Source organism: Triticum dicoccoides, chromosome 4A (assembly GCF_002162155.2).
Source record: "Triticum dicoccoides isolate Atlit2015 ecotype Zavitan chromosome 4A, WEW_v2.0, whole genome shotgun sequence".
NCBI classification, from domain to species: Eukaryota; Viridiplantae; Streptophyta; class Magnoliopsida; order Poales; family Poaceae; genus Triticum; species Triticum dicoccoides.
Window position 1 is genome coordinate 71,480,126 of NC_041386.1, and position 10,852 is coordinate 71,490,977.

Genomic DNA, 10,852 nt, shown 5'->3' on the forward strand with positions numbered 1-10,852 from the left:
AGTTTCCCTCTTACACGAGCACGCTACCCACAATTATCAGTACATCAGTGAATAACGTGATGCTTTGAAAGGTATAACTCTCATGGTACTCATTTCATACAAAACCGAACCACCAAAGTATAAAAAAATCACTAGAAGAATTGCAAGAGAAACCCAATTGTAAGTCTTTTCTTGAAAACTTGCTGAGGAGGGTAGCTCTCAGTTTAGTCTATACAATGCATTGCCTCCATGAATATGGAATCTGAAAGTGCAGAAAGCTGATTTTTACAGTAACTATAACCATCACGAATTCTTATATTTGTATCTCATTGCGCAACCAATGTAAACCAGCAAATTTACAAAGCTGATCCCTGCCATCAACCAAAAGAACCGGTCAAGATGGCCTTCGTTCAAATTATCCGGGATCCATCCTGCATCTCCTCCTTGAGTTGTAAGGTATGACACCAAGGTCAATATGATTGAGCTTAAATAGCTTCCCACCGTGACCGTAACAAGTGCTAATGCAGCACATAAGCTCCTCATGGCATCTGGGGCCTGACTGTAGAAGAACTCGACTTGACCTATAGCGGTGAAAACCTCGGCAGCACCAGCAAAGCAATACTGTGGTATTTGCCAAAGAATGCTCATTGGAACAGCAACATTCTCATGGATGAGACCCTCAGTCCTGGCAATCTCTAAGCGCTTCAACTCAACAAGAGCTGCAGATACCATTGTCGCAATGGACAGGGCTAATCCAATGCCCATTCGCTGTAGCTCAGAGAAACCCTTTTCCCTTCCAGTGAACTTTCTAGCTATGGGTATGAGGACGCGGTCATAAATTGCAATCCAGATCATGACACTGATTCCGTTGAAAGTAAACAGGGATGCCGGAGGAATATCGAAAGATCCAACCCGTTTGTCAAGAACCATTCCCTGCTCCACGAATACGGAGCTCTGAGCAAATACCGCGCTGAATATGATAGTAGTAGCCCAAACCGGGAACATTCTTACAAGGATCTTCAGTTCTTCCACTTGGGTGACAGTGCATAGCCTCCATGGGTTTGCAGAAAAGTCACTCTTGGCATCAGTAGATGAGATGATGGCAGCCTTGTCAAGGAATCTGTACAAAAGGGAAATCGATTGAATTTTTTAACAGTCATACAGCAAAGTAGTTTTGCACTAACACGAAATCTACCTACAAAAGTAATACACCGGGAGAAAGACAAGTATCACATTGAAAAGCAATAGTCCATCCTTATCCTGAAGTTATATCAGATTGAGCCCTACCACACCAGTAGCACTCATTATACTCCTATTGTATTATGTACCCAGTACCCACCATGAACTAAGGCCATACATTTTGGCATGGACGCCTCCTATCCATATTCCTTTTGTTGCATTTAGGTATTCATTTTCTGCAAACCTCAAATTGAAACCTTACTAAAGGTTGTGTCATACTTCAGTGTCTACATTGGTAGTGTAAGTAACCTGTGTTGTTTCATAAATACATCGACAGATGACACTAAAAGTAAAGCAAAGATGCAGGATAAGGATCATTACTCAAGTTCACTTGTGTGCTCCAGCTTCCGGCTTCCCTCTATTGCTGAATTTTGACTATCAACCTCATACAGAAGAGATGCATCGAGTGGCAACTCGATATGCCACTTACGGAATGCTGCGACAACAACCTGGCACACTCTTGTAATTGGACTCCCACCGGGTTTCTGAAATCTGTACATATTTGAGGCTGAAAAGAAGCTTGCAATAGCCAATGCCATAAATACAGTAGGAATGGCAAATCCTATTCCCCAACCTGAGTTATCTTGTATCCAAACAATAACAGTGCCTGATAAGAGTGCACCGACATTTATGCAGAAATAGAACCAGTTGAAGAAGGAACCCTGCTTTACTCTCTCTGTCGGATCACTGTCATCAAATTGATCCGCTCCAAAGGATGACACACAAGGTTTAATGCCTCCAGTTCCTAGGGCAATCATATAGAGACCCAGGAAAAATGTGCCATTCTGAAGTAGGCTTGGTTCTGGACAGACAGATCCTAAACATGAAGGTGGTTGAAGTGCTGGAAGTGATGCTGAAATCGTTAAACCAGCCAGACCCTTCAGCAAAAAGGGCGACACATGATTAAAATGGATGATTGAAGATATTGAGATGGACGGATAGATGGATCATTAGAATAAACCTGAATATAACAAAACCCACATGCTCATTATAGTTGTTCAAAAGTAAAAGATCTTTTGATTCAAGTACATGGATTCATATACCAGGATGGAGCATTATGGAACAAAGGAAGAAGAGAAAAGTTTGGGTTGCTTTATCTTATACTTACAATGAAATAAATCGATGAGAAAACAGCAATAGTCCAGTACTTTCCCCAATAAGAATCTGCTAGGATGGCTCCAACGAGGGTAGTCAGATAGCATGTCCCTTGCCAAGTGATAACATTTCTTGCAGCTTCAAGATTGCCTTGATGAAGCTTTATTTTCAGATAAGTAACTAGGTTTGTTGCAATTCCATAGTAGGCCAGACGCTCACAACACTCAGTTCCTGTCACCAGACTAGCATCATTGGAAATTGCCAAACATCATGCACAAAAGCCTCAAAAATGTTTTATGCCATATGATCAATAGTTTTTAGGCTAGTTAAAATTGTCTGGTACCATTTAGCTCTAAATAAAGGCTTCTTGAAGCTGCAAGATATAAACTGGCATACTATTATTACTAACAAGCAGTACCCAATAGGTCAAATGTTTAACCATTCATTAAAAATGGATTGAGGGATGTGCTAACTAAGCAAAATAGCTCACCACTACAGTAATGATCTGCTATGAGACTGCAAGGAGCTCTTGAGCAAAATTTGGCGCGATATGGCACTCAATTTGGCACAGAGAAGCACAATTTGGCACTCAATTTGATTTTTTTCTGCAAAACTTTTTGCAAGAATGCAGCTATGGCCAGCCAGTGCCAGCCGAATTGGATGAACCAGCACAAACCGTGTACAGAGGCTCCTATATTGTGTCACCCAATTACGTACCTAGGATGAAGAAGCAGGCTCGCCAGTTGCCCGTGGCGCGCCTCGTCGCAGGACGGCCTTTGATATCGACGGATCCATCCCCTGTGTAAACACTTGCATCCTGCTAATCAAGAAATGGCAGCACTCAGACCAGACCACCCAAGGACATACCGGGTTGCATCCCATAATTTCTCCAACATGTACAGATAGTAGTATCACTGCTGGGCAGTGCCGCGCGTCAGCCTGTCTCCGGTTTCAGTTTGAACCCAGGAGGGTGGAGGATTTGTCAACTTGCTCTCCTCTCATTCCAGAGAAAAGAAGAGGGTGGGTGACCAGCAGGATAGAACTGGCTAGGATGAAGCTGTGGTCTTCCTGTGGCTCTGCGTAACGAAAATTCAGAGAAGAAGAGGAAAAAAGCAGTGGATTTTATACTACCTGGGAAGGAAGGAGGAGCGGCTCGTGATCCCCGTCCCCTTGGACCAGCAGTCTCCTCTCCTCTGCCGCGTCCATGGAGACGGCGGGTCGCCGTCGCGGAGATCGAATCGGCAGGAGCAAATCAGGAAACTGGGTAGAGGGAGGGCAGTATTGTATTTGCCTATTTGGGCTGGGTTTGACCTCCGAGTCCTGCCTGACTCCTCGAGTGCTTGAGGTTAGAGCTACTACTTTTTTTCTTCTGTGAGAGAGCTTAGAGCTACTAGTAGTTTTTGTTTAGATATTTTTTTAGTTTTTTTAGACTATTTTTTAGAATCATTTAGTTTTTTTAATTTTTTGAGACATATTTTGTTTTTTAGTTTTTTTAGACTTTTTTTAGTGAGGTGCCTGGCCTGGCCCTGAACCTGGTACGTTGGTGTTTGTCATGAACCAAGCCAGTAGCTCACCCGAAAAGATTGCCCTTGCATAAAAAGATAACCCAGAGAGATTGTCCTTCTCGTGCTGTTATTAGGGAAATGCCCTCCAAATTTGTACTAGCTGCTATTATTACCTTTGCACAATGTATCTGCTCTTTTGAAAGATTAAATTGTGTGCACGTGTCTTTTCTAGTATTACCATATTACAGAGAGTTTGCAAGAAATGGTAAAGCAACAGCAATAGAGAATTTATACTGTACTAGTATATCTTTGATTTTGGTTCTAGAGCTTCTCGATTTCTCAGTTGCAGTGTTAGCACTTACATGCATGTGCAACGCATAAATTTCAGAAAACAAATCTTTACGGGTCGCTTTAAGGAATAACAGGATGCTTTTGAACAGGAAAGTATTAAATGTGCATGTACAAAATTGTCTTTGTATAACTCTGGTGTTACAAACTTCATACAAAACACACTCACCAAAGTAATAATTTGTCTAAAATATACATCACTAGAAGAATTGAAGTCCTTTTCTTGAGGACTTTCTGAGAAGGGCAGCTCATGTGATGTCTTGGTCTATACAATGAACTGCTCCCATGAATATGGAATCTGAAATCACAAGAACTTATTCCACAGTAGGTATGCCCATCACACATTTTTTTGGAGAAACCATCACACATTCTTATATTTGTATTTCATCGCACAACTGATGTAAACCAGCAAATTCACAAAGCTGATCCCTGCAATCAACCAGAAGAACCGGTCAAGATGGCCTTCATTCAGGTTATCCGGGATCCATCCAGGATCTCCACCTCGAGTTGTAACATACGACACCATGGTCAGTATGAACGAGCTTAAATAGCTCCCCGCTGAGACCGTGACGAGCGCAAATGCAGCACATAAACTCCTCATGGCATCTGGGGCCTGATCATAGAAGAACTCAAGCTGACCTATATTAGTGAAAACCTCGGCAGCACCAACAAAGAAATACTGCGGTATTTGCCAAAGAATGCTCATCGGAACCACAGCCTTCTCATGGATAAGACCTTCAGACGCGGCAATCTCCAAGCGCTTCAACTCAACAAAAGCTGCAGACACCATTGCAATAATGGACAGCACCAATCCAATGCCAATCCGTTGTAGTTCCGAGAAACCCTTTTCTCTTCCAGTGAACTTTCTGGCTATAGGTATGAGAACACGGTCATAAAGTGGAACCCAGATCATGACACTGATCACGTCAAAGCTCGAGAGGGACGCAGGAGGAACATTAAAAGACCCGACCCGCTTGTCGAGAACCATTCCCTGCTCTAGGAACATGGAGGAGTTCTGAGCGTACACCGCATTGAATATGATAGTAGTTGCCCAGACCGGGAACATTCTTACTAGGATCTTCAGTTCTTCCACTTGGGTGACTGTGCATAGCCTCCATGGGTTTGTAAAGAGGTCACTCTTGGCATCAGTAGATGAGATGATGGCAGCCTTGTCAAGGAATCTATACAAGACAGATTGATGAAATGTTATAACAGTCATTATACAACAAAGATAAGAGTTGCCTACAGAAATAATACACTGGATAAAAAAAGTGACAGTCCAGCCCTATCCTGAAATCTTAGTTATATAACGTTAACATTTTTATACTTGTAAATAAAATATCCGGGAAGGACTTATGAACATGTGTTGCACACATTATTGATACCAGCAGTAATAACTCTGCTTCTATTGTATTATGTACCTAGTACCCACGCGGGAACTACTGTGATGCATATAGTATGATTGCTTGGCTCTACTCATACCATTTTTATTGCATATATTTAGTTTGCACAAGCATCAAATTGAAACCTTACTGAAGGACCTTTTCGAAAATAAGTCTTACTGAAGGTTGTGTCGCAATTCAGTGCCTTCATTAATACCGCAAGTACCTTTTGTTGTTGTATTAATACATTGACATAAAAGTAAGGCAATGATGCAGCATAAGGAAGATAATTACTCAAGTTCACTTGTGTGCTCCAGCTTTCTGCTTCCCTCTATTGCTGAATTTTGACCATCAACTTCATATAAAAGAGCAGTGTCATGTGGCAATTCAACATGCCACTTACGGAATGCTGAGACAACGACCTGACACACTCTTGTGAGTGGACTCCCACCAGGTTTCTGAAATCTATACATATCTGAAGCTGAAAAGAAGCTTGCAATAGCCAATGCCATAAATACAGTAGGAATGGCAAATCCTATTCCCCAACCCGAGTTATCTTGTATCCAAACAATAACAGTGCCTGATACGAGTGCACCGATATTTATGCAGAAATAGAACCAGTTGAAGAAGGAACCCTGCTTTACTCTCTCTGTTGGATCACTGTCATCAAATTGATCAGCCCCAAAGGATGACACACATGGTTTAATACCTCCAGTCCCTAGGGCAATCATATAGAGACCTAGGAAAAATGTGCCATTCTGAAGTAAGCTTGCTTCTGGACAAACAGTTCCTAAACATGAAGGTGGTTGAAGTGCTGGAAGTGATGCTGAAAGCATTAAAACAGCCAGGCCCTTCAGGGAAAAAGGAATACATGATTAATATGGGTGATCGAAGACATTGAGATACACGGATCGATGGTTCACTAAAATCAAACTGTATATAACAAGGCCGACATGTTCATTATATTTACTTAAAAGTAAAAATATTTTGGCTTCAAATGTTAAACTACTCAGAAATTACCAAGTTGAATGTGCAACATTGTTCTATGCCAGGATGGAGCCTTATGGAATAAAGGAGGTAGACAAAAGTTTGGTTAACTTTATCTTGTACTTACGATGAAATAAATTGATGAGAAAACAGCAATAGTCCAGTACTTTCCCCAATAAGAATCTGCTAGGATGGCCCCAATGAGGGGAGAGAGATAGCATGTCCCTTGCCAAGTGGTAACATTTCTTGCAGCTTCAAGATTGCCTTGATGAAGCTTTACTTTGAGATAAGTGACTAGGTTTTTTGCAATTCCATAGTAGGCCAGACGCTCACAACACTCATTTCCTGTCACCAGACTAGTATCATTGGAACTTGCCAAAGCTCATTGCTGTATATACAAAATATGCACAAGAGTCCCCAAATGCTTTGTACCACATGGCTAATAGTGTGCTAGGCAAGCTAAAACAGATTCGTACCATATATCTCTAAATAAAGGATCTTCTAATTCCGATAAAATTCAAATTTTTAGAAGCCGGCATGCTATTATACTAACTTACAGGCAGCACCAAATACTTCAAATGTTTAATCGTCCAGAAAAGAACATGTATTGGGGATGTGCATACTAAGGAAAATAGCCCGCTGGTGCAGTAATTATTTGTTATGAAAAAGTAAGGAGTTTCGTCAGTGAACAACTACTTTGCCAAAATTTGTGTGAGACGTCATTCAACATGGATTTTAGCAAACCATGTAAAAGGCCGACATAAGGAAGCAATTTGGCACTCAATTTGATTATTCTTCAAAACTTTTGTAAAACTGCAACTATGGTCAGTGCTAGCTGAAATGGATCAAACAGTCCAAACCGTGTATGAACACCCCTGTATATATATTACCTAGGATGAAGACGCATGCTCGCCAATTGCCTGTGTCGCACCTTGTTGCGGGACGGCCTTTGATGTCAACGGACCCATCACCTGTGTAAAGACTTGCATCCTGCTAATTAAGAAATAGCAGCACTCAGACTCAGTCTTAACCACCTAAGGACATACTGAAAAAGGGGCACCAAGCTGCATCCCTTGATTTACCTAACATGGACAAATAGAAGGGATTATATAGCAATTTCGTACTAAATTCCTGTGAGAAACATTAACTCCAACTAAGGAGTAAAATATTACTACTATGCATACGAAAAAGTACTGTGCATCAGTCAAATTTTCAGCATCAATGAACCAGAGGTCAGGAGATAGCATCCAATCCCATCTTGCTGTCTCCAGTTTCAGTTTGGACCCAACCCAAGAGGAGGAAGGATTGATCAGCTCACTCTTAGTCTCTCAAGCAAAAAGAAGGGGACGACCAGATACATACATAGAAGAAAAGTTGAATTCTACAAGCTACAAGCCTACAACTGCCTTAGGATGAACTGTTGTATGCAGTTTGTGCAGTGGAATTTCAGAAAAGAAGAAGAAAAAAGCAGTACACTTTGCCTGATCCCCATCCTCTTGGAGCAGCAATCTCGTCTCTTGTGCTGCGTCCATGGAGATGGAGGGGGCTCCGTCGCGGAGACCGAATCAGCTATTCAACAAGTATTGTGCTGGGTTGACCGGAGGTGGAGAAGTGAGTGCTTATTGTAGTCTTTCGCTGTCAGGCCCTTGTATTTATTTATTTATTTATGTATCACCGTAGTGGGCGTAGAACACTGGAATGTCTCTGTCAGGTAGTACAGCTACAGCACGCCATCCCCTTCCGCTGCTCCATCTCTGTCCTGTTCTGTAAGGGAGTACATTTGTACAGTCTCAAACTTTGAGGTGTTAACTGGAAGAAATAACCGAGGTTTGTCCAATGCAAAGCAGTAGCATTGTGATAGATATATTTGTACGCTCTCAAACTTTGCATTAGTAGTACTCCCTCCGTTGCTAAATATAAGTCTTTGTAAAGATTCCACTATGAACCACATACGAAGCAAAATGAGTGCATCTATACTATAAAATGCATCTAGATACATCCGCACGTGGTCTATAGTGAAATCTCTACAAAGACTTATATTTAGGAAGGGAGGGAGTATATCTGATGCATGAATGCTGAAAGCCTACTGTTATTATATGCTTTAATCTATTTGATTTGATCGATTGATGAAACCGGGTTCTTTACTTTGTGCCTGCTAACTGAGGCATGTCAATGTCTTCCAATGCATCATTTGCTCATATCTACAATTTGTCCAGTAAGCACAGGTCTACCACTAATGCAAAGCAGTGGCAGCATTGTAATAGTTGTACAATTCATTTTTTTTTAAAAAGGAGGATGACCCTTGGCCTCTGCATCTGGACGATGCATACGGCCACTTTATTAATTATTCTCACAAAACCTTACAAAGTAATACAACAGTAAGCCTAAAGCCGCCGTCTAAGCAACTCTATCCAATTTATGAAGGGGCGCAGAAAGCCTGGGCCTAATACCAAACAGACATCACAGCAAAACCTAACATCTAAGACCTGAGGTCCCATCCAGGACGCCTGCCGGGTATGGGTCTCACCAGTCCGGCGTGCACTCAGAGGCCGCCGTCGCCAACTGCCACCACTCCATCTTCAGAACTGTACTGATGCATCAATCTTGCTTGGTCCAGCTATCGTCGACGCCACCACGGCGCCCAACAGCACCTCCTCCCTGCGCGCAAACAGCTGAGCACGTCGCGGTCGCCACTGATACACCTCAGCACCATGCTGCCAAGTACCACCAGCCGACACAGCTTGAAGTCTTTGAAGATCTGTCGTGCGTAGTACCTGCCGACCAGGCATGACAAGGCGTAGCACCTGTCGGTCAGGCATGACTTGACATCTCCACCGATGCTCCGTGCAAGATGAAGCCGCTCCACCTCCAGCCTCTCTGAACGGGAAGGGAGCACCCCAGGAAGACACGGCGAAGAGTTGAGCACCACAGTCACCACGAGAGCCGGACCAGCCGACTGCCATGGCGAAGCGACACCACTAAAGAGAACCGCCGCCATTAGGAACGCCAAGAATGCGTTGCAGCCGTCCCACCTCCCCGCGGACCCAAAGCGGCGCCTTCAAGAAGATGACGGAGCCGGGCACCGCCGCCGCCCAACCAAAGTTGTGGGTTTTCACCCGAGTGCAGGGGGAGGACGAGGGAGAGGGAGCTGGATCTCGAAGCCGTCTTCAAGAAGGAAACAACGCCTGGAGCGCCGCCGGCATCGTGGCCGCCGCAGCCGGCCAAGAAATTACTCAGATCCAGAGCTCCCAACCCCACATCCGCGCAGTCCGCCACCGGATCCGGCCGGACCGATGAGGAGGAAGCAGCAGCACGGGGGCGCCGTCTTCAGATCTGGCGAAGGAGAGCAGCAGGGGATCCCTCCACGCGACGCCCGTGTCCACCACCAACTCGCCGCCCGCGCGGCCGAGTAGACGCGACCCTCAACTCCGGTGAGCGCCGCCCGCCGCCAGGGCGACGCCGCCCTCACTAGTAGAGGCCGCCGCCTCAAACCCTAGGCCCGAGCCCAAGCGGCGTCGCGGCCGAGGGACTCGCCGCCACCCTCATCGGCGTCCGTGCGGGGGACCCGGCGCCCGTCTCCGACGGTGGCGAGGACAGGAATCGAGAAGGGGAGGAGGCGGACGGGGGGTTGGTCGCCCCCGAGTCGCCCTCGAGAGGGCAACGCAAGGGGAGATTAGTTGTACAATTCATAGTACATAGCGACAGTGCAATCGTCCAACACTTTGCCTGCCTTCTTGCCAAGGCCCACTTACTTGGCCGCCAGACGAGTCAGGCGGTGCTGCAGTCCATCGCCATCATTCGACTCCTTGATGTTCAGCAGCTCGTCACAGATGATCCACGGGAAGCTCCAGAACCGCTTCTTCTCCCGCCGCCGGTGGTCAGGGTGATAGGTCACGCGGTACCACATCAACGCCCTCCTCGACGCCTCTGCCTTCGGGCGAGACATGAACCAGCCCCGCGCCTCCTTGTGCAGGCCCTCGACCGAGTCGATGATGCGGTCCTTCATTTGCCGGATGTTGCCTGCTCCAAGGGGATTTTTTAAGACCAGAAGACAACTTGGAAGCCAAGGGAGCATCAGAGGGGAAGCCCATAGGGCCCACAACACACCAGGGCGAGGCAGAGGCCCCTGGCACGCCCTAATGGGTTGTGGGGCCCACGGGGGTCTCCTCCACTGCCTCTCAGCTCTATAAATATCCAAATATTCTAGAAACCCTAGGGGAGTCAACGAAGCACAATTCCAGCCGCCGCTAGTTCTAGAACCACAAGATCCAATCTAGAGCCCTATTCCGACACTCTGCCGAAGGGGAACACGATTAT

At 45.0% G+C, this 10,852-nt stretch overlaps 2 protein-coding genes across 7 annotated transcripts; both read right to left on the reverse strand.

The window, feature by feature from the left end:
• Nucleotides 1–148: 148 nt before the first annotated feature.
• On the reverse strand, nucleotides 149–3,632 carry LOC119285047 (protein NRT1/ PTR FAMILY 8.3-like). Of its 3 annotated transcripts, XM_037564247.1 has the most exons (6): nucleotides 3,445–3,632; nucleotides 3,031–3,130; nucleotides 2,327–2,544; nucleotides 1,550–2,096; nucleotides 1,315–1,394; nucleotides 149–1,086 (listed from the first exon to the last, which is right to left on the reverse strand). In XM_037564247.1, the coding sequence occupies exons 1-6, from the start codon at nucleotides 3,517–3,519 to the stop codon at nucleotides 283–285; spliced, it is 1,824 nt and encodes a 607-aa protein (XP_037420144.1). In that variant the 5' UTR covers nucleotides 3,520–3,632; the 3' UTR covers nucleotides 149–282. The 3 variants fall into 3 exon arrangements, with proteins under 3 accessions (XP_037420144.1, XP_037420143.1, XP_037420142.1); XM_037564246.1 differs by lacking the exon at nucleotides 1,315–1,394 and having other exon boundaries at nucleotides 149–1,099; nucleotides 1,540–2,096; nucleotides 3,445–3,621; XM_037564245.1 differs by lacking the exon at nucleotides 1,315–1,394 and having other exon boundaries at nucleotides 149–1,099; nucleotides 1,540–2,096; nucleotides 3,031–3,133; nucleotides 3,445–3,621.
• A 592-nt stretch (nucleotides 3,633–4,224) lies between these two features.
• On the reverse strand, nucleotides 4,225–10,541 carry LOC119285048 (protein NRT1/ PTR FAMILY 8.3-like). Of its 4 annotated transcripts, XM_037564248.1 has the most exons (8): nucleotides 10,288–10,541; nucleotides 9,122–9,412; nucleotides 8,322–8,457; nucleotides 7,582–7,617; nucleotides 7,426–7,525; nucleotides 6,663–6,880; nucleotides 5,843–6,399; nucleotides 4,225–5,347 (listed from the first exon to the last, which is right to left on the reverse strand). In XM_037564248.1, exons 1-8 carry the CDS (start codon nucleotides 10,539–10,541, stop codon nucleotides 4,528–4,530), a joined length of 2,412 nt encoding a protein of 803 aa, XP_037420145.1. In that variant the 3' UTR covers nucleotides 4,225–4,527. The 4 variants fall into 4 exon arrangements, with proteins under 4 accessions (XP_037420145.1, XP_037420146.1, XP_037420148.1 ...); XM_037564249.1 differs by lacking the exons at nucleotides 7,582–7,617; nucleotides 8,322–8,457; nucleotides 9,122–9,412; nucleotides 10,288–10,541 and adding an exon at nucleotides 8,017–8,131; XM_037564251.1 differs by lacking the exons at nucleotides 7,582–7,617; nucleotides 8,322–8,457; nucleotides 9,122–9,412; nucleotides 10,288–10,541 and adding an exon at nucleotides 8,010–8,131.
• Between the last annotated feature and the right edge of the window lie 311 nt (nucleotides 10,542–10,852).